Genomic DNA, 23,829 nt, shown 5'->3' on the forward strand with positions numbered 1-23,829 from the left:
GACCTGTATTGTTCAACCTTTATATCAATGACATTGTCAATGGATTACAAGGGAACATTCAGTTGTTCGCAGATGATGTGAGGGAAGGGTTATCAGTAATAGTCCAGATGTGGCAGCCCTGCAAGAGGATTTGAATAAACTAGACAGATGGGCAAATAAATGGGTTGTCGGTTCAATGCAGTAAAATGTAAAGTCTTGAGGTTTGGGATCCATCATTGGGAGGATGTGTACTCGATTGGAGGAGCTGTACTGAAAGAGGTAGCGAAGACAAGAGATCTGGGGGTAATGATTGATAGAAAACTGAAATTCAGGGAGCATATTGCAAAGGTGGTGAGAGTAACTCAGAGGATTGCTGCAATACAGAGAAGGCTGACCTGCAGAGATAACAGAGTTATCATTTCGTTGTATAAGGTACTGATCAGACCACACTTAGACTATTGTTCTCAGATTTAGTTCCCAGGATTTGAAGGGGATAAATTGACTGTGGAAAGGGTACAGAGGCAGATAACAAAGATAGTTTCAGGACTGTACAATATGACTTATGAGGATCGACTGAGAGAATGTGGACTGCAGAGCTTGGTGGATAGAAGAAGGAGAGATGATATGATCGAGACTTTTAAACTGTTGAGAGGCAGTTACAGGTAGACATTGGTGAGTTCTTTCACTTGGTGGAATGGTGGGAAGGAGCGATGACAAGAGGCCATCCCTGGAAGTTACGAAAGGAGGCTGTGCACAAGAGGGTGAGGAGTGGTTTCTTTGCATGGAGGGTGGTTGAACCTTGTAATGCATTGCCTGAGAGAGTGGTTGGAGTGGGGATGGTTAATGTGTTCAAGGAGTGGTATGATAGACTTTATATTTCCTAAAAACGAACTCCCACGATGAGTCTTTTGACTCCATGGAGGCCTGGATAATAATAATAATAATGGAAAGACTGGGTAGTAGCCCATTCCATAGTGTATAGCATTATACACATCTGAAAGGATGTGTATAATGATAAGATAATAAGATAATTAATGTGAAGTCAGTAGTCTCTATACACAAGTAGCCAGGTCGTGAAGATACTTCACATACAAACTTTGTTGGATAAAGAATTAAACAGGATAATTTCTTTGGGTCTTTAATTAAATTTATAACAAAGTGAAAAAACTTCCTGAACATGCCTTCCTGAATTACATTGTTATTTAATTTACTTAGAGAACCTTGGAGACTTGAACTGGATGTGTTTAGGAGTAAAACAACATCTGCATAAAGTAATGAGCTAAGCTTGATATCTAGGATTCTAATATCAGATTTTAAACAACTTTCTTTCATAATGCAATCCATATAGATAATGAATAAGAGTGGAGATAATGTGCATCGTTGTCTTACCCCTTATTTTACATGTGATCTAACTCCTGTATTTCCTTCAATTCTAACTGCTGAATCGCCACTTAGCGTCTCCGTAGCACGTGGCAGTGAATTTGAGCTATGCATTAAAAGTGATTTTTAATTGGTGAATAGTCCGTTTCCCACCCGTTTTTGAGTGCTAAATTGTTTCTCTGAATACGAGTGTACTTCAGTGGTTGTTCTTTGGAAATGAGTTGCTGTCGCGATATAATATATTTTGGTTACCGTCCGAATCAAATGCATAACGGTGGAAGACAAAATGAAGCTAAGTTTTCATTACTGTATTTAGTTATATTTCATTTTATTTAATTATATTTAGTGTACTTAAATGCTTTGTTTTGCTTGTAATTGTTTGTACTTTTTTTCTTATTTATTTAACAGAATTTATTAATTGAATAATTATTAAAGGTTACCCTACTCGGCAGTAAGGAATGATGGCGGATTCAGCTGCAGTCACAAGTGGCGTATCGCCAAGTCCTCCGCCATTTAAGAACTCTATTATAAGCAATATCATAAGAGACTTTGTGGCATGTAGTACTTGCAGCATGTATGCGTCTCGGGAATTGGATATGTTGCTTTGAAAGAGAGCGGAGAGCGTATGTGCACAAATTGCAGGCAGTTGGAGGAAATAAGTGCATTAGAAATATCGATATCCGACCTTGTTGCTCCAGGAACGGGGAATGAATGTAGGAAGACAAGCAGTGTGATAGGAGAGAATGAAAAAAATACATATATGAATGAGAAAATAATAGTTGATAGTGTGAAAGGTGTGAGTGACTGTGAAAGTTTAGGAGATGGTTTTGTTTAGGAGAGTGAATTTAGATTAAGAGTGACTGACCTGCAGAGGGAGATAAATGAGCTGAGAGAGGAGGTGGAATGTCTTGTGAATGAGAGCAGAAGTATGAAAGATAAGATCAGGAGAATGGAAGAGATAAATGCAAGGCGAATCAGAGTAGGGGGGAGAGAGAGAGAGAGAATTTTGGGAGTGTTAGAAGAGGAGAGAAAGGAAACAGTAGAAGAGAGGGAATGAGTGAGAGGTACAGGGGTGCTAGGAGAGGAGAGAATGGAAACAGCAGAAGTGAGGGAATGAGAGAGAGGTATGGGAATGCTAACAGACGAGAGCATGGAAACAGTAGGAGAGACAGAATGAGAGAGGGATGTGGAAGTGCTAGAAGAGGAGAGAATGGAAACGGTAGAAGAGGTGGAATGAGAGAGAGGTATGGGAATGCTAGAAGACGAGAGGATGGAAACAGTAGGAGAGACGGAACGAGAGAGGGATATGGAAGTGCTAGAAGTGGAGAAAATGGAAACAGTAGGAAAGAGTTAATGAGAGAGAGATATATGGGAGTGCTAGAAGAGGAGAGAATGGAAACAGTAGTAGGAGAGAGAGAGAGAGAGAGAGAGAGAGGTATGGGAATGACAGAAGTGAGAATAGCAGTAGAGGAGAGGGAATGAGAGAGATCTATGGGAATGAAAGAAGATGAGAGAATGGACACAATAGGAGAGAGGGAATGGTAAGAGGTATAATGTATGGCGACTCAATGATCAGTGGTGTTCAAGATAGGATGCGTAAGGAGTTTGCCAGGAGGAACAATAGAAAGGGTGGCTATAGCAATTAAGAGAGGTGAAAGGGTGGATGAGATGATTGTGATGGTAGGAACAAATGACTTGAGTGGTAATGTAAGTCGGGCAGCGAGAGATATGAGATTTTTGCTTGAGGCTGTACGGAAGAAGACAGAGAGAGGAAAAATAGTGTGCGTGTTGCCTAGGTATGATAATGCCGAACTGAGCAGAAGATCAGTAATATTGAATGACATAATAGCTAGAATGTATGACCAGAGAGGACTGGTATATGTGGATGCTTGGAGTGTGTTTGAGGAAAGAGAGGAATTGTATGTGAGAGACCGCTTACATTTGAATGAGGAAGGATGGCATCTGGAGAGATTGCTGTTCTGAACGAGTCAGTGTGTCCCAGGGAGGATGATAGCAGGGGTAGCCTCTTGTGGGAATGGATACTTGGGAGACGAGAGACGACATCAGGTAACACTGAGCCCAGTGGAGTCTAGATTTATATTCTTTATACTAATGCCAGGAGTATCCGGAATAAGGGAGAGGAATTGGTGGCACAGATAGCATCAGCCTGGCCAAACATTATTGGAATCACTGAAACGTGGTTGACAGAAGAGGATATAATAACAGGAATAGAAGTCGCTGGGTAGAGCATTTTTTGGCAGGATAGGAGGGGAAAAGCGTGGTGGTGGGGTACTGCTTATGATAAGTGACGACCTATGTCCTCTAAGAGTGGAGGCTTTGGAAGGCAGTGAGACAAATGATTTTGAGAGCATATGGTGTGAGGTAGAGGTGGGAAAGACAGGATATTTAGTGGGGTGTTGCTACAGACCCAGGAGCACAGAGGATGGGGACCAGGAGATGTTTAGACAGTTAAGTTTGGCAAGTGCAAGAAGAATGATTGTTATGGGAGATTTTAACTGCAGTAGAATAACTTGGAGAGAGGAAGATTCATGTAGCAATAGGGGAATGGAATTTCTAGACTTCTTGAGGGACAAATGTCTTAGGCAACATGTAACAGAGGGAACAAGAGGTTCAAGAGTTTTGGATTTGGTTATAGCATCAGAAGAGTTGATAATAACTGAGATAACATCTCTTCCACCAGTTGGAAAGAGTGACCATATGGTTTTGACTTGGAAAATGAATAGACATGCAGGAGTATCAAAGAGACGGGAACTTATGTGGAATTATAAAGCAGGTGATTATAATATTCTTAGATGTCAACGTCGGGAAGTTTCATGGAGGGAGGAATTGGAAGGCCAGGATATCATTAGTGAGTGGGAAATTCTGAAAGAATATTTGTTAGCAGCAATGGTAAGTTGTATACCATGAGTGAAAAAGAGGACACAATTTGGAGTAAAGTGGATGACAAACAATATTAAACAGGAACTGCATGCAAAAGAGAGGCTATGGAAGAGATATAAGGAGACAAGTGAAGAGAAGATGCATGAAGAATATAAGACACAGGCCAGAAGAGTGATTAGTGTGGTAAGGAAAGCAAAACTGGAATAGGAGAGGAGATTGGCCCTAAGATCCAAAGAAAATCGTAGGGAATTTTTTAGCTATGTGGCCAGTAAGAGGAGAAATGATTGTGGAAGAATGATATTGTGGGATAAAAATGGGAATAGAGTGACTGATGCAGAGGACATAGTGTAATTGTTCGATGAACACTTTATTGGAGTGTTTCATCATAGAAGAGTCAGTTTTAATACTAGAGGGATAGGGCAGGTTCGAGGTTTAGAGGTACAGGAGGAGAGTGTGTTTCAGATACTGAGTGCTCTGGATGTCAGTAAAGCTTTGGGACTGGATGGTATTTCACCAAAAGTTATGAGAGAATGTGCTAGGGAACTGACAGTACCTTTAACCTAGCTTTTCAATGAAAGTCTGGCTTCAGCAAAGATGCCCAGGGAATGGAAGGAAGGAAAGATAGTGCCATTGCATAAGGGTGGTAACAGACTGGAAGTGTCTAATTATAGGCCATTCTTGGAGATCTTGGAGAAAGTAGTGAGGGACCGTATACAGCATTGGGCAGATGAGGATAATGTTATCTGTGTGAGTCAACATGGATTTGTGAAAGGGCCCTCTTGTTTTAGCAATATGCTAGTCTTTTATAATAAAGTTACAAGAACATTAGATGAGGGAAAGGCATATAATGCAATTTTCTTAGACTTAGCAAAGGCATTTGACAGGGTGCCACATAATAAGCTGATATTTTAGTTGCAGCACATGGGTCTGGATGTCAGATTGGTCAACTGGATTCAGGATTGGCTGTCTGATAGGTATCAGAGAGTTGTGTATGGTGGAGCAGTTTCAAGGAAACAGAGGGTTACAAGTGGGGTCCCACAGGGCTCAGTACAAGGACCTATATTGTTTAACCTTTATATCAATAACATTGTCAGTGGATTGCAAGGGGCTATTCAGTTGTTTTCAGATAATGCGAAGCTGGGAAGATTATTAGTAATAGTGCAGATGTGGTAGCACTGCAAGAGGATTTCAATAATCTAGATAGTTGGGTAAATGAATGGGTTGTCAGTTTAATGCAGCAAAATGTAAGGTCTTGAGGTTTGGGAAACATCGATGGGATGCTGCATACTCTACAGGAGGAGTTATACTGGAGGAAGTAGGGAAGACAAGAGATCTGGGGTTGATGATTGATAGAAACCTGAAATTTAGGGGACATATTGCAAAAGTGGCGAAGGTAACACAGAGGATTGCTGTAATAATGAGAACGACACTGACCTGCAGAGATAAAAGGGTTATCATTTCATTGTATAAGTCTCTGATCAGATCACACTTAGATTATTGTTCTCAGATTTGGTCCCCAGGATTTGAAGGGATAAAGTAACTGTGGAAAGGGTACAAAGACAGATGACAAAGATGGTTTCAGGACTGTACAATTTTGGGTATGAGGATCGGCTGAGGGAATGTGGACTGCAGAGTTTGGTGGATAGAAGAAGGAGAGGTGATATGATTGCGACTTTTAAACTGTTGAGAGGTGGTTACAAGGTTGACACTGTGGAGTTCTTTTGCTTGGTTGAACAGCAGGGAGTGATAACAAGAGGCCATCCCTGGAAGTTACGAAAGGAAACTGTGAGCAAGAAGGTTAGGAGTGGTTTCTTTGCATGGAGGGTGGTTGAACCGTGGAATGCATTGCCTGATGGAGTGGTGAGAGCGAGAATGGTCAATGATTTTAAGGAGTGGTATGATAGACTTTGTGTTTCTTAGGGAGGACCTCCCCTCGATGAGTCTTGACAGACTTTATGTTCTTAGGAAGGACCACCCACGATGAGTCTTTTGACTCCATGGAGGCCTGAATAATAATAATAATAATAATTGTAGTACTTGAAATACATTTATCTAATCACCTTGTTATATGCCTTTTCCAGATTCACAAACCATAAGTACAGATTTTTGTCATATTCCTGCGATTTTTCAACCATTTGTCTTAAATTAAAAATCTGATCTTTACAACTTCTGTTTGGCCTAAACACAGCCTGTTCTTCTTATTATTATTTTGAACATCTGACCTCCATGGAGTCAGAGACTCATCATGGGAGGTACACACTATTGCACACAATGCTCATCCAACCATGCCTTAAAATGATTGAATGTGTCTACATTCACAACACATTCAGGCAATGCATTCCACTCACCAACTACTCTCCGTGAAAGAACCTCTCCTCATCTTCTCCAAGTTTCTCTTCAACAATATTTCTCAACCTCTTTTCAAGTATGCTTGCATAAATCTTACCTGAAACACTTAGTAGAGAAATTTCTCTGTAATTCTCACATTCAGGTTTATTCCCTTTTTTTATAGAATGGGCACTATGAGAGCTCTACTTCAATCATCAGGAATTTGACCTTCTGACCAGGCCCTCTAAATTATGCAGTGTAGCCACTGCAAAATTTTTAATACCTCCATACTTAAGCATTTCTGGTCGAATATCATCTATTCCAGCTGTTTTCCACATTTCAATTTTTTGAAGTCTTTTTTTCTACCTCAAGTATTGATATGTACTCCTCTCTGTATTCCTCTTGAAAATTTTCTATTCCAGTTCTGTCACTGCTTGGTTCGATTAATAGGTATTCAAAGTATTTACTCCAGATATCTAGGATATCCATATTTTCAGTTTTCATGTAATCTTTATCATCTTTGATTCCTTTTACAGTGCTCTTTCTTCCATTTCTAAGCTTTTTCAATAGTCTTAAGAACATTTTGCTACCTTTCTGTATTTATTTATTTTCCATACTCTTACCAAAGTCTTCTTATGACATTTGTTTAACTATTTTTACACATAGCTTAGCTCTCTTACATTTTTCTCTGTATTTGTTTAGGGTATCTGCTGAGTTATTTGCTAGGAATACAGGGAAAAATGTAAGAGAACTAAGCTATGTGTAAAAATAGCTAAACAAAGGTCATGAGAAGAGTTTCATAAGAGTATGCAAAATAAATACAGAAAGGTAGCAAAATGTTTTTAAGACTATTGAAAATGCTTAGAAATGGAGGAAAGAGTACTGTAAAAGGAATCAAAGACGATATACTTTTGGTATCTTTCTTCTTTTCCAGAACTGCTTCTTTAACTTCAAATTCTTTAACTTCTTCAATTTCGTACGATGACATAGTCAAAGAAACTTTTCTGATTTGTATTTTCTGTCTATATGAACTTCTGGACATCTCTATCTTGGAAAATAGTGTTAATAATAACTAGTCTATATCTTGAGCAGATATCCAGCAGATGCATACTGTTATTATCTTTGCCCTTTTCTCCAAATTTTCTCAAAACATTCCTATATGCCTGTTTGGATTAATTTCCTACTCAGCTGTTCAGATGTTCAACACGGCCCACTTTTCCATTTTCTTTATGTCAGCTGCCTGCTCTAATGACTGAAATAATTCCTCCACTTCTTCCCTAGAAAAACGTTCTGTGGGACCATAGGCACAAATAAGTTTCATTATCCATTTCCCCATTTTGAAATTCGCCCACATAAATCTCCTTGAAACTGCCTTTCCAATGAAGAAATTTAATCATTATGACTCCCCCCACCCCCCCCCCCCCCCACCCCCCCCCCCCCCCACCCCCCCCCCCCCCCACCCCCCCCCCCCCCCACCCCCCCCCCCCCCCACCCCCCCCCCCCCCCACCCCCCCCCCCCCCCACCCCCCCCCCCCCCCACCCCCCCCCCCCCCCACCCCCCCCCCCCCCCACCCCCCCCCCCCCCCACCCCCCCCCCCCCCCACCCCCCCCCCCCCCCACCCCCCCCCCCCCCCACCCCCCCCCCCCCCCACCCCCCCCCCCCCCCACCCCCCCCCCCCCCCACCCCCCCCCCCCCCCACCCCCCCCCCCCCCCACCCCCCCCCCCCCCCACCCCCCCCCCCCCCCACCCCCCCCCCCCCCCACCCCCCCCCCCCCCCACCCCCCCCCCCCCCCACCCCCCCCCCCCCCCACCCCCCCCCCCCCCCACCCCCCCCCCCCCCCACCCCCCCCCCCCCCCACCCCCCCCCCCCCCCACCCCCCCCCCCCCCCACCCCCCCCCCCCATTGAAAAATATTTAAAAATAACAGGTCTAATTAACTCTATATTTAAACCAAACCTAGTTCAAAAACAAACCAGACTAAAAGTATACAATACATTAGCCCTACCAGTCTTAATGTATGGAAGCGAAATCCGGACAATAAAACAAAAAGACACACAAAGATTAATAACAGCAAAAATTAAGTTTATGAGAAAAACTGCAAAGTATACCCTATTTGATCACAAAAGTAACAAAGAAATTATGAAAGAATTAAACCAAGAACCAGTAATAGAAAAAATTAAAAAATATAAACATAAATGGATGGAACACATTCAAAGAATGAAAACAGAAAGATTACTAAAACAAGCCTTAAAGTACAAGCCATTAGGAAAAAGAAAACCAGGACGTCCTCTTAAAGGATTCAACGATGACTTCTAAGGCCGGAACAGGTCATGCTAGGCCTAAATCCTTGATACACATGATGATGATGAAGTGTGGACGGTCATAAGTCGATGACCAGGTGTATAAAGTTCCATTCACCTGTATATTTGAAAAGCTCTTCTCTGGGCATGTATAGGGACTGTTGTATGCTTTTATCTACAAAACTAAGTACAGATCCTTGTCATATTCCCACAATTTCTAAACTATTTGTCTTAAAGTTAAAATCTGATCTTGACAACCTCTGTTTGGCCTGAACCCAGCTTGTTCTTCTCCAAGTCTCTCTTCCACAATCTTACTATGGAGGTCAAATTCCATAACAGGAATTTGACCTCCTGACCATGCCCTCTGAATTATGCAGTGTAGACTTTTCTAGTGGAATATCTACTCCATCTACATTTCCCACATTTCAAGTTTTTGATGCCTATTTCTACATCAAGTATTGATATGTACTCCTCCTTGCATTCCTCTTGAAAATTTTCTAGTACAGTTCTGTCACTGCTCAGTTCGTTTAATAGGCATTCAAAGCATTTACTCCAGACATTTAGGATATCCTTATCTTCAGTTTTGATGTCATCTTTATCATCTTTGATTCCATTTACAGTACTCTTTCCTCCATTTCTAAATTTTTTCAATAGCCTTAAGAACATTTTGCTACCTTTCTGATATTTATTTTCCATACTCTTACCAAAGTCTTCTCATGATTTTTGTTTAGCGAATTTTACACATCACTTAACTCTCTTACATTTTCTCTGTATTCTTTTAGGGCATCTGATGACTTATTTGCTGGGAGTTTTCAGTATATTTCCTTCTTTGCCAGAACTGGTTCTTTAACTTATTGAGTCCACAATGGTGTTTTCTGGTTTGATTTGTCTGGAAGGATTTGTTTTGTTTGAGTTGTCTGGAAGGATTTTTCTATCCTTCCAGACAACTTTACCACATACCTCCCTAGCTGAATCAATCAATATCTTCTTCAGAGTTTGTGAGTACGACTCTAAGGTTTGCTTTTTGTTTTCAATTGGTTTCATTTTTTCTTCAATGTTTGTATAGTCGAGTCTACAATTTACCTGTAAAAGCTGCTCAACTTTAATTCTTTTTAAAACTTTCTTACATATTGTTCTTTTCAATGGGATATCAATTTTTATTCTGCTTAGTACTAAGTAATGGTCACTTCCAATTTCAAATCCTCTGTAGACTCTTGTATCCTGAACCAGCATGATAATATCACTATCAGCAATGATGTACTCGATGAGGCATTTCTTATTTCCTGTGTCTTAAAAGCCTCATTGTTTATAATGATATCATCATGCTGTTTCAGGATACAAGAGTGTACAGAGGATGTATTTATTTTTTGTATCTTGTCTCCATGTGAACTTTTGTACATCTTTATGTTGCAATATGATGTTAGTAACTAGTCCATGTCCTGAGCAGAAGTCCAGTAAATACTTACCATTATTATCAGCTTTACCCATTTCTCCAAATTTTCCTAAAATGTTCCTATGTGCTTGGTGGGATTATTTCCTACTTAATACTCTACTGTTCAGATCAACAAGGGCCACTTTTTCTATTTCATTATGTCCGCTGCCTGTTCTTAAAAATTGCCTTCCTCCACTTCTTTTTTAGAAGAACCTTCTGTGGGACTATAGGCACAAATAAGTGTCAAAGTTCATTTCCCCATTTTGAAGTTTGCCCATGTAACTCTACTTGAAACTATCTTCCAATCAAGAAGTTTATCTTCATGCTTAGTGTTGAATGCTATCACTACTCCTTCCTTACCTCATTATTACCTGAAAATAACATTCTATACTTATTATTCAAGTAAGATCTCACCTGTTTTTGTCTTCTTTGTCTCAGTAATGTCAATTATGTTCACATCGTACTTTTCCAATTCTTCTACACGTTCGATTTGGTTTCCATTAATACTCCTTATATTATGGTTCCTATCTTCGGTTCTTCTGATGTTGGGTTTATTTTTCTTCTAGATGTCAGGTTTCCGCTTGAAGTTGGAGCATGTTCCAGTAGCTGACTTTTCACTGTTCACCCTAGTTCCCTGATGAAAACAGCAGGGTTCTTGTTTAACCTGGCAACACCCTTGCTGCCATGAAATTTCATCACATTCTATCAGATGCACTGTGGTTTAAGCCACAATTTGGTAGGTTAAGTCTCAAATTGCCAGCCCATCCTTGTTCATTCTAAACCAAGTAGATGCCTACTAGGGCACACCATGTGAAGGTGAGGATTGGACATTAAGTCAGAAGCCCTAGTCGGTTCTCTGCATTCCTGAAAGATGATGTTGAGGTCTCCTCCCAGTTATTTGGCCTTGACTCTTAAGCAATGACTCTGTGTGCGCGTGTTGGGGGGGGGGGGATCACTCAATTATTAGACCTTTAAAATAACCAACCCTCAATTAACCAGGTCCTGATTAGTTTTGCATGTTAACCATCTTTCTATCATACAGCACCACATAACTGTGACTTCAGTTAATCACACTACTCATTCGCCATTCATGATCTCACTGCATTCCATGAAACAACCAATCTCCATGCAAAAAAAGTAACTCTCACTCTCTTGTCAGCCAGTTCCATTCATAACCTCCAGGACCAACTCCTTGTCCTTGCTCCTTCTCCTTGTTCCACCATACAAAAGATCTCCCCAGTGTCAATCCATAACTACCTCTTCAACAGTATAAATATATCAATCTTATGATCTCTTCTTCTATCTACCAAACTCTGTCACATGCCTTCAGTCTATCTTCATAACATTGTACAGTCCCAATATCATTTTTGTTATCTTCCTCCAAGGTGAATTTATCCCCTTCAAATTGTAGTGACAAAATCTGAATAAATAATCCAGATGTGGCTGATCAGGGCTTTATACAATGGTATCACCAATATTCTCTACTGGTTTACATCCTTCTCAGTATAGCAGCAATCTTCTGAGTTACCATCATTATCTTTGCAATATCAAACTTCAGGTTTTCAGCAATCATCACTCCAAGGTCCCTTAGTACAGTTCCACAAAAAAGTATGCAGCCTCCAATCAATGGATTATAACTTCAAGATCATACATTTAGTTGCATTAAACTAATATCTCCATTCATTTTTTCATCTTTCCAGCTTATTCAAATCCTCCTGAAGGACCCCCATTAACACTATAAATAAACTTTCTAGCTTCACATCATCTGCAAACAGCTGAATATAACATCCCCATGCAAGTCATTAACAATGTCACTGACATAAAGGTTAAACAATACATCTCTAGTACTGAGTTCCTGTGGAACCCGACTTGTAATATTCTGTTTTGTTGATACCTTTCCCTCATACACAGCTCTCTGGTATCTATCTAACAGCCAACTTCCAATCCAATTCATTAATCTGCTATCTAAATCCATATGTTATAATTTAAATATCAGCTCATTATGTGGAATCCTGTCAAATGCTTTTATAAAATATCCCCCCCCCAAAAAAAATGGCAATGTATACTATTTCCTCTCATTACTTCATTATAAAAGGCAATTAGATTACTATAGTACCCCTACAAGAGTATCCCTTAATAAATCCATGCTGATCCCTCACAGATAACATTACCCTCATCTTCCCAATGCTGTATATGATCGCTCACTAATATCTCAAAAACTAACAACTACAGAAGAAATGAAAACTGGTTCTGTAGTTTGACACTTCCATTCTACCACCAACCTTATGCAATGGAACTATCTTCTCTGCTTTCCCACAGCCATACTCTCATTGAACAGACAAGTCAATGGAATTGTCGATTCCTCAGTACATTCTCTTAAAACATGTGGCAAAATTCTATCTAATCCTATTGCCTTATTGATATCTAGAGTACTTAGTAATGAAAGACACTCGCCTTATGCACTTCTAAACTCAGAATGCTACCCATCCTTCCAGTAATAAAGCCTACTTTTCCAGGATAAAATACTCAGATAAAATCAAGGTGTTTCAGGGGAAACTAGATCATCAAGGGAGGAATGGGGAAAATGTGTGTGAAAGCTCAGCTTTAGTATGCAAACATGATAAAGATATGAATGGCTTTGAACATGGTTATGCATCTGGTGAAGGGGTGGAAATATATGCTTTGGTTTGGACCTTTCAAGTATGTCTGAGGAGGGAAAAGAGAAAATTCTAAAGGCCAAATAGATTGACTGCATATCTAATTATAAGAATGGGCGAGGTGGTAATTTATTATGTCTATATACAAATGCCAGGAGCATCAGTGGTTAAATTCATTGCTTTATTGAATATGTTGTGGCCTAAGATTGTTGGCATTAGTAAAACCTGGCAGAATTGGATGTGGTAATGGGATTGATTGTAATGGGTATACTATTTTTAGGAATGACAGAAGAGATATTGGAGGGGGGGGATTACTACCAATAATATCAGATGACTTAAGTCCAGTTAGGGTAGAAATGCAAGAAAACAATGATGGTAATGTCTCATGTAATAGTGAGTTTGAGGCTATCCACTGTGAGTGAAGAGTAACAGCATGAAATATATGATAAGGTGTTACTAGAGACCTGGTGGCTCAGTTGCAAGGAAGATGAAATGCATCACCAATTTAGCCTTATGGGTAATAAATGAGTGATCATTATCAGTGACTTTAATTATTCAAACATTGATTGCTTAGAAGAGAAATCTCATTATCATGAGATTTGTCTTCTAAGGAACTCAAGGTCAAAGAGTGTTAGATTTGTTCATAACATAACAAGGGGGGGGGGGGTCTGTGTTAAGAATATGACTCTTTTTCCCATCAGTTGGTGATCATGCCATTCTTTCTTGGGAAATATTTCAGTATATTGATGTTCCAATTAGAACAGGGGATATGCTGAACTACAAAGCTGGAAATTATGATCAAGTTAGGAGAATACTATCTTTGGTCCCTTAGTATCAATTACTGAATGGTAAAAATGTCAGCAACACATCAGAATCTTTGAAAAAATGCTTAAATGAGGCAGTATCCGATTCATCTCTAGAATTTGAAGAATAAATAGGGTGAGAGTGAAATGGATGTGCAACCTTATTAAGCAAGAGATCCATAAGAAGAAGATGATGTCGAAAGAATACCATGAGAATAAGAGTGAGAGGAGTTATGAAATATATAAAGTGCATACCAGAAAAGTAATGAGCATTGTGAAGAAAGCTAAATCAGAGTTTTTTTTTAAAAAAAATGGCTATGCAGGCTAAAGGCAATTCAAAAGAATTTTATCATCATATTTTATCATTTTTTTTGCAAGCAAAAAAAAAGAATGAATGTAAGAATAACTTTACTTAATTCAGATGGTACTCTAGTGTTAGAAGTTAGAAAATTGTTCAATTGATGAGTGCTCACTTTAATAAGACATATCAGCCTGGTATATGTAATATGGTTTATGCTAGTACTACATTGGATGAAGGGTTAGAGGTGCATGAGAATGAGTTGAAGGGCTGTTGCATAACCTGGATAAGAATCTGGTGACAGTGATCCACATATGGAATATCAGCATGTATGCTAAAGGAATGTTCAGCTGAACTGCTAGTACATGTTTGTATAACTTGAGTCTCAGCTCAGGAATGATACTACAGAAATGGAAAGAATGTATGATAGTTGCATTGCACAAGGATGGTGCAAAATGATGTGTCTAAATACCAACCTATCAGTATCTTTGGTGTGGTAGTGAAGATTTTAGAAAAGTTAGTAAGAACTGGCATACACAAATAGATAGATAAATAAACAAGCTATACTTTGTAAGAAATAGCATGAGTTTACTAAAGGAAGTCATGTTTTAGCAATTTGCTCATATTTTATAACAATGTTACAGCCAAGATGGATAAAGGGGAATGGATACTATGATATTGTTGGATTTTGCTGAGGCATTTGATAGGATACCACATGATAGGCCATTGCATAGACTGGAGAATATGGGATTGGAATATAAACTCTTGACTTGGATAAGTGGATGGTTGACAGATAGATATCAAAAATGGTATGTGGTGGGTGTGAATTTGCCAGATTTAAGGTGACCAGTGGTGTACCCCAGTTCAGTCTTTGGGCCATTGTGGTTTAATCTATACATTAATGACATTAGGAAGGGTCTAACAGGAGATGGACAATTGTTTGCCAATGATGCAAAGACAGGCAGAGCAATCAAGGATGCTACTGATATCCAGCACCTACAGAATGATTTGAATGGCTGGAAATTTGAGCAAATGAAAATGGCTATCAGTTTAATGTTAGTAAGTGTAAAGTTATGCACCTGTGTGATGAAATTTCCAGCAGCATGTTTATGCTACAAGAAACTGATGAGGCTAGGGATTCAGCCATAATGGTGGATAGGAATTTGTTCAACAGTCACATAGCAAAAGTTGCAAATACAGCTCTGATAACTGAGATGGAGAAGTGAACCTTGCCATGTTAGGATAAGGGAAGTCATTTTTACTCTTTATAAGACCGTGATAAGAATGCACATGGACTATTGTGTGCAGATTTAATCTCTCAGGTTCCAAGGAGATAAAGAGGCTGTGGAAAGGGTACAAAGAAGAGTTACAAAGATTATATTGGGATTATGGGATTTAGATTACAAGGACAGACTGTGAGTATGTAGTTTATGGACTCTGCTTAACAAGAGAAAGAGGAGTGATATGATAAAAGTCTATAAACTTATGAATGGGTGTTATAGGATATCATATGATGAAATTTTTCATTATATGTAAGGTAGGGAGAGAACATGGGGACATCCATGGAAGTTAAGTTTGTTTGCAGTCAACAAAAGGGTAAGAGCTAGGTTTTTCTCTCACAGAGCAGTGAGTGAGTGGAATAATTTTCCTTTAGAGGCAGTGAGTGCATCTAGTGTGAATGAATTTAAGGGAAGGTAATACACCTCAGCTTGTCTCGGTTATGTATAGCTTCCCTCGATGAGTTCTTGACTCCCCTGAAGGTCTCAGATAATAATAATAATAATAATGGTCATCAAACAACTCCACTGTGTCTTTTACACGGTATCATTCTTCCACAATCATTTTTCTTCCTTTTGGTCAAAAAACAAAAGAATTTCTTAAGGATTTAATAATTGGAGTTGCCCGTAATAATAATAATAATAAATTCTTCTTGGGTCCCAGGGCTAGTCTCTTCTCATAATCAAGTTTTGCCTTCTTTACTATGCATCACTTTCCTGGCATGAGTCATATTCCTGATGCAACCACTCTCCTCCCCATCTCCTTATATTTTTCCCATAACCTCCTTTTTCATCTGCAGTTCTCTTTTGATTTTGTCAGTCATCCACCTAACACCAAATCATGTTTTCTTTTTCACTTGAGGTATACAGCTTCATTGCTGCCAATAAACATTTCTTCACTAACTCCTAGTAATATCTCTACTTTCCAATTCTTCTAGCCATAGAACTGTTCCAAGGTGTTTTATAAGATTAGTATAATCACCTGTCTTATAATTCCACTTAAATTCCTTTCTCCTTGATACTTCTGCATGTCTATTCATTCTCTTTTACACGGTCACTCTCTCCAACCAGGGACAGGGATGAGATTTCAGGTACAATCAGATTCTCTGATGCAAGGAGCAAATCCAAAACTCTTAAATCTTGTGTTTTTTCTATTACATTTGGCTAAAGACATTTGTCCCTCAAGAATTCTAGAAATTCTGTTCTCTTATTGCTATGACATGCTGTTTCTTCTTCCCAATTTTGATTCCCCAAATGCAATCTCATAACTCAGGGATTAATTTATATATTTGTACACAGTCTTCCTCTGCGCATTTTTCCGCTTCCATTGCAGGGTTCGCATGTTACGTAGATACGACTTTTGTTAGTACAACCCCCAGCCGGCCTGTAACTGAGCCAGCCACTGAGGAGAAATGTATTTTTGACTGTAGCAGCGTGTATCCATGGGGCCGGTTTGCCTGCTTGCGGGATGAAAAACCCACAAGCAGGCAATTGGCTATGGCTGAGGAAGATCCTTGAGCTCCTCACATCTTAGATGGGAATCGAACCTAGGACACTCCTTCCCCAGGCATATGGTTGCAAAACGCATAGCCTATGACACGCGTATCAGCACTGACACACCTTGGATGTTGAAAAATATTGGTATTCTGATGAATAAATTGCGACAAATCATGTAAGATTGCTCTCAGTTAAGGCGAAGGTAGGTTTGTTCATTGAAAGAACTTTCTACCAGTAGTCACAACAGTAAAGTCATTAAATGTAATGCAAACTTACATTAAATTTTAATGTAAGTTTATTAAATTAATTGTATAATATGAACTCATAGATTTTATATCAATGTCTTATTAAATAAACAGCCTAATATGATATATATAAGTCACCATCTATGATTATGTAGTTACATTTATAATGCATGTATGCAAGTAGTACATCAACAACGTCAATATTTAAAAAAAAAAAAAGTTTGACACACCTGGGTAAAAAGGTTCGCCATCACTGCACTAGGCTAATCACACAGACATATATTTGTACACAGTAATCCAGGATAATAAATGGGAAAAAGGGATAATAAATTCCTTTACTCTACTTATTGATATTCCTTAATATTCAAATGATCCTTTGCGCTATAAATTAAAGATGCCAAGAAATTATATTCTTGGTTTCATCTTTTATCCAAGTGTAAGCAAACAAAGTTTGTGCATGAAGTCACTTCACGACTGGGCTACTTGTATATACAGGCTAATGACTTCACATCGATTCCCTCAGTATCCCATAATGCAATGCACATATCCTTATGGATATGTATAATGCTATGCATTATGGGAAGGTTACCCAGATTGCTTTTGACTTTTTGACTTGAGGTCTCACCAGTGGGAGCCAGACCCAGAAGTGATACCAAGGTTGAAAAAACTTTCAACTTCAAGATCCTTTGCTCTTTTACAGATTTTGGCAATGTTATTATTATTATTCTGGGCAACTCCAAGAACCCGACAGACTCATTGAGGGAGGCCCTAACTTCATGTCAAGAACAACTATTCGACATTCACACAGTACCTATCATACCTCGCCTTGAACTCATTCACAGTCATAGCACCCACAACAGACTCTGGCAGCTTATTCCACTCATTCAGCACTCTCCAAATAAAAAACCTAGCTCTAACACCCCTGCTAACCACACTCTTGCCCAGCTTCCATGTATGGCCCCTAGTCCTCCCACCACCAGTCCTATTCTCAAAGATATCTTCTGGATTAATCTTATAGAAACCATTCAGTAATTTGAATGTCTCAATCATATCACCCTTTTTCTGCCTATCGACCAATTACTGCAACCCATAAATCTTCAACCTGTTCTCATAAGGTTTATTCCACAGACCTGCTCTCATCTTGGTCACTCGTCTCTGAATCCTCTCCACCTCCTCCCCTTCAAGAAGAAACCCTGGGATCCATATCTGGGCACAGTAGTCTAGATGGGGTCTTATCAAGGCTCGATACAGAGGAACAATAACTTGTTTGTCTCTGCATGTTAAAGTATTTTTCATTAGCAAAGTGATTTGATGAGCTGATTTAGCCACTTTTGCAATGTGCCCCCTAAACTTCAATTCCCTATCCACCAACACTCCCAAATCCCTAGCCTCATCAATCTCCTGGAGTATGGTTCTACCAATGTGATATACTGCTGCTAATCTTTTCACCCCAAAATGCATAACCTTACGCTTTGCCATATTAAATTGACATCCATTTTCCCTAGCCCAGTCCTCCAAACTATCCAAATCATCCTGCAAAATTTTGACATCCTGTGCACTCACAATTGCTCTACCCAACTTTGCATCATCAGCAAACAAGTGAACACTTCCTCTCAGATCCTTTCCTATATTGTTAATTAACAAATTGAAAAGTAGTGGTCCAAGAACAGAACCCTGCAGCACACCACTAGTCACAAGCTGTCTTTTGGACTCAACTCCCAAATAAACCATTCTCTGGTATCTCTCCATCAACCACCCTCCTATCCATCTTACAAACCCTATATCCATATCCATCTGCTCCAGTTTACTGATTAGAGTACAATGTGGTATCCTGTCAAAGGCTTTGCCAAGGTCCAGTAGAATCAATGTAAACCCATTACCCCTATCCAGTTCAGCCGTCACTGTGTTATAAAACGTGAGCAAGTTACTGAGGCATGATCTACCTTTCACAAAACCATGTTTTGTCCCCCATACAATATCCGATTTTCATCTATCCAATCCTGTATTCTTTTCTTGACTAATTTCTCCAAGACCTTCACAACGATTCCTGATATGCTAATTGGCCAGTAATTTACAACAGCAGTCTTGAAACCTCCTTTATGCAGTGGAACTATTTTCCCCTCTTTCCACCCCCTCGGGACTAACCCAGAATCGAGACTCAAATTAAACAAAATGGTCAAGGGTACTGACAATTCTTTAGCCGCTTCACGTACGACATGAGCTAGTATACCATCCAATCCCACAGATGTATTCAAATTAAGGTTTTGTAATATACTGTTCACCTCCATTTCATTCACCTCAATTCCCGTATAAGCTATTGGTTCCTTCATTCCTGCAATATCACCACCTGGATGATATATTCTTGCAAAGTGCTCGCTCAATAACTCAACTATATCAACTGATTCGGTTACCTCCCTACCATCGGCATTCTTTAAAATTATTCTGTCAAATACATTTTTTCTTTTACTTGCAACATATCGAAAAAACTGTTTAGGATTCTCTTTAGCCTGCATGGCCAATATTCTTTCATAATCCTTTTTTGCTTTTCTTACCACACTTGTTACCCTTCTGGCCTGCACTTTATACCATTCATGTGCCTGCCAGTCACCTTTCTCCTTAAATTCCCTCCATAGTTGTTTTATTTTTTGCAGCTCAAGCTTAATGGTGTTATTCATCCATTTAAACCCTACTTGGTTTATTACACGGACTCTAGGTATATAGTCAGCCATTGCTTCATGGAAACACTTCTTAACCCCCTCCCATGCACTATCAACTTCTAGTCCTTGCAGTTGTACATGCCATGGTACTGAACCAACCAAACTCCTAAGCTTGTCATACTTACCAGCCCATTAGCCACCTCCCAAGTCAAGATACTATGATCACTCTCACCAATCGGTGGCAATGTGGTCATATTAGTTACATCCTCAGATGCAATTACTAGGTCAAGCACTCTCTGACCCATAGTATTTTCCATTACATGCTGTCGCAGATAGTTATCCCTTAATAACCGCATAAAACCCAATTCCTTCCTCCTGCGTGTCCTCTCCTCACTCCAATCAATGCTACCATAGTTGAAATCTCCCACAATAATTACCCTCCTTCAACTCATTTCTTCTATTTGCTTGTACATACTGTCACCACCATCTTTTCCATCACCTGGTCTATAGCAGCACCCAATTGTATATTTTGTTCTGCTAGCCACAATCTCGCACCAAATGGCCTCAAATGTGCTCTTTTCTCTATCCTGCAATTTAACTTCTATTCTCCTTGGCTGCAGCTCATCAACTATCATCAACAATACTCCTTCCCCCATTTTATTCTCCCTGTCATTCCTGAACACACTATACCCATCACATTCAATCCCACTAGCTATATCATCTACAGTCAGCCATGTTTCACTAATGCCAATAACCTGTGGTCTGGAAGTGTCAACCAAGGCCAAAAATTCTTCCTTCTTGTTCCTAATACTCCTAGCATTAGTGTACATGAATTTTAGACCCCCATTAGTTCCATTCCTATCTTGATGCCTTAACTAGCTATCCCATTCGGATTTGTTGTCCTTATTCGCTCGGGCATATTATACTCATTCATACATTCAACTGCCTCCCTAAGGTCTGCATATCTACTCTCCCCCCCCCCACCTCCACTTAATAAATCTGGTTTCCCCTGATTCTGCACATCCACTTCATTCAACAACACTTTTTCAAGTCTCCTTACACCGAATGCATTCAAATGCAAACCATCCATCTTATATAGATCCTTTCACCAATCAAACTCACTCCACACGTCCACAAATTCCACACCACTCGTCGTGCATAACCCACACATAAAGTCATTTGCAATTTTGGCCCCCCTTCTAAACACTTCACTGTCATACCGTGGCAAAAGACTAATCATCCTAACTCTCTCACACTTTTCTTTTGCTACCTCAAACAATTCATTCAGGTCTTCTATCATTTCCATTTTATCTCCTTTCAAATCATTCGTACCTGCCACAACAATCATTTCTTTCACCCTTTCCTTTTGCTCTCTAATAGACTCACTTACGTCCTTGATGGTCGCACCAGGTTGATACGATTTTGTCAAATCCTCTACTAACACACCTCGTACTAACAAATCTCCTTACAGCACTTGCTCCTTCATTTTGTTTACGTTCACAATCATACTCTTATTTTTCCTATCATACTTTTTATTATTGGCTGGTACACTCGTTAGACATTTGTGCATAGGCTCTAGCTGCCGCTTTGCTCTATGTATCGCTCCGCTCAACAACGCAATCTCGCTCATTGCATCTATCTGATCTTTTTTATTATCTGTTAAACCATTAATTTCCTCTGTATTAATACCATCATTCATACTTTCTACTTTCACGCGTTCACAGTTCTGTGGTACAACCTCGCAATTTCTTATCATATCGTTATTTTCTTCATTCTGAAAGTTGACAAAAATATCACTCACAACCTGAAATACACTTTACTTCATTTTCCTTATATTTTCTACACACGTTCACTCCTTTATCATCATTTAACCATACTCCAACCGCTCTCCGCAAAGTGTACATTTCGCAGATAGTACTCTGAATAATCTCCTTTATATTACAGTTATTGAATAAAGATATCGAACCATTATTATTAGCAGCCATTTTCCTTTTTAACGGGAGCCATGTGCTCACTTCTATCGTATTTTATCAAATTAATAATTGAAACACCAAAAACACACAAACAGACACACTATGATATGCAAAGCAAACAAAACTACATAACAATCAAGCAAAATTGTCAATGATAACTTAAAATAATACTTATCTTATCAGGAGCTCTCAACAAACACTACAGACGACGAATCCCTCTAGCGGCCAATATGATCTCAGAAACTTCAGCTCGCTGTTACTTTCAAATCTTTAATCTCGTTATTCTAATACATCAATTATAATCTTTTCAGCCCCAAATGCATAATTCTACAATCACAATCATTATCATTTGCTCACTCTGTCAGTCTATTTAAATAATCCTGCAGGGTCTCAGGGAAACCTTTAATAATTATTGCATTCTCGAGTTTAGCATCATCAGCAAACAACTGGATATTCCCCTCCAAATCTTCTAATGTAGAAATTAAGCAGCCTTATTACTTATTATTTATACTTAAGTAGTCACTTGTTTACTTATTCCTTTTATTCATAAAAAAAAAAAGCGTAACATGCATTAAACATTGGAATTCATTCAAATTGATGATTTACTCATGGCTTTGCATCCTGCAAATGAGATATATAATACTACATTTTGTGTTTAAAAAAATAAATAAATAAAAATTCTCTAAATTAGAATTAAAATCAGTAAAACTGATAAATTAAGAGTACGCAACGCTCAAATTTTAAAATACTGATCTAATTTTGAACTTCCACTTTTTAATTAAATGAAAGGAATAACTGTATTAAAATAACAGTATCTTATTATTTCAAAAATTCTATATTTAATTAAGTAAAGGTTACAAACCTTAACTAATATATCAGTACACATTGCTTTTCCATGTGTAATGATTGGTTCTTCATCTTCTCCTTTTCCATCCCAGCAATCTAATTCAACACATCTGATTAAAAAATGGAAAGTATAAACACAATAAAATGCTTTATCAAAACAATGCTTTATGGCTACTAAAACTAATAATTTTTAAAATCTTCTTTCAATATTTAGATATTTATATACACAGATACATTTATTTATGCAGTAAGTCAGCAAAGAAAATTTTTAAGGGATGATTAGTTAATTATAATTATTTTAGAAAGAATAAAGAATTTGAAATATGTGGCAGGTTCAGGATGGGAAACTCTTTGTGTGCATGAAATGTAGGTAGTGAGAGATACTAGGAGACATAAGTATCTCAATCTCAGAATTCAGCAGTAGTGGAGATAGTGCTTCAGAACTGGATGAAGCTGGAAAGGTAGGCAAATGATGGGAATATCAGTTTAATGCAAATCAATGAAAGGTTTTAAAATTTGTAATCCACAAATAGGATGCTTCATGCTCACTTAGTGGAGTTATACTGGAAGAAGTGGAGGAAGAAAGGGATCTTGGGGTGATTATGGATAGAGATTTGAAGTTTTGAGGACATATTGCAAAGGATGTGAAGACATTTCAGAGAACTGCTGCAATATTGAGGAGGACATTGACCATGAGAGATAAATGTGTGGTGGTCCCAATGTATAAATCTTTGGTCACACTACATCTAAATTTGAAGGGAATGAAGTAACCATGGAAAAGGTACATGGTTGATTATGAGGATAGACTGAGGACTGCAGACTGCAGAGTTTGGTGGACAGAAGAAAAAAAAAAAAAAAAAAGGAAGATCTGATTGAGACATTTAAGTTGTTGAAGGATTATTATTATTATTGTATTAACACTGAGGAAATTTTTCATACAGCAGAACAAGGACAAGGGACTATCCGTGAAAGTTACAAAAGGAAATAGTAAAAGGATGAGAACTAAGTTTTTTCATGGAGAGTGGTAGGAGCATGGAATGCATTGTCTGAGAGGGTGTGAAAGTGCAAACAGTGGTTGAGTTTAAGAAGTGGTATGATAGGACTTTGTATCGACTAATGTTGACTTTTCATGATGAGTCTTATGACTCCATGGACGTCAAGAAGATAACAATAATAATAATAATATTTGGCTCTAGTCTGACTTCTCAGTATATATCTGTGCCACATGTTTCTTTTTCAGATAATGTTAGCAACA

General features: G+C 38.8%; 1 protein-coding gene across 1 annotated transcript in view; it reads right to left on the reverse strand.

Annotated features, from left to right (window-relative positions):
- Positions 1 to 23,829, reverse strand: part of LOC150101406 (1-phosphatidylinositol 4,5-bisphosphate phosphodiesterase-like) — a 675,244-nt gene that overhangs the window by 394,719 nt on the left and 256,696 nt on the right. Inside the window, exon 12 of the mRNA XM_090400793.1 lies at positions 22,591 to 22,684. Coding sequence (XP_090256919.1) covers positions 22,591 to 22,684 — 94 coding nt within the window. The remainder of the gene's footprint in view (positions 1 to 22,590; positions 22,685 to 23,829) is intronic.

This window comes from Typopeltis vanoorti, chromosome 11 (assembly GCF_054136105.1).
Source record: "Typopeltis vanoorti isolate ZY-2024b chromosome 11, IOZ_Tvanoo_1.0, whole genome shotgun sequence".
In the NCBI taxonomy this organism is placed as follows: domain Eukaryota; kingdom Metazoa; phylum Arthropoda; class Arachnida; order Uropygi; family Thelyphonidae; genus Typopeltis; species Typopeltis vanoorti.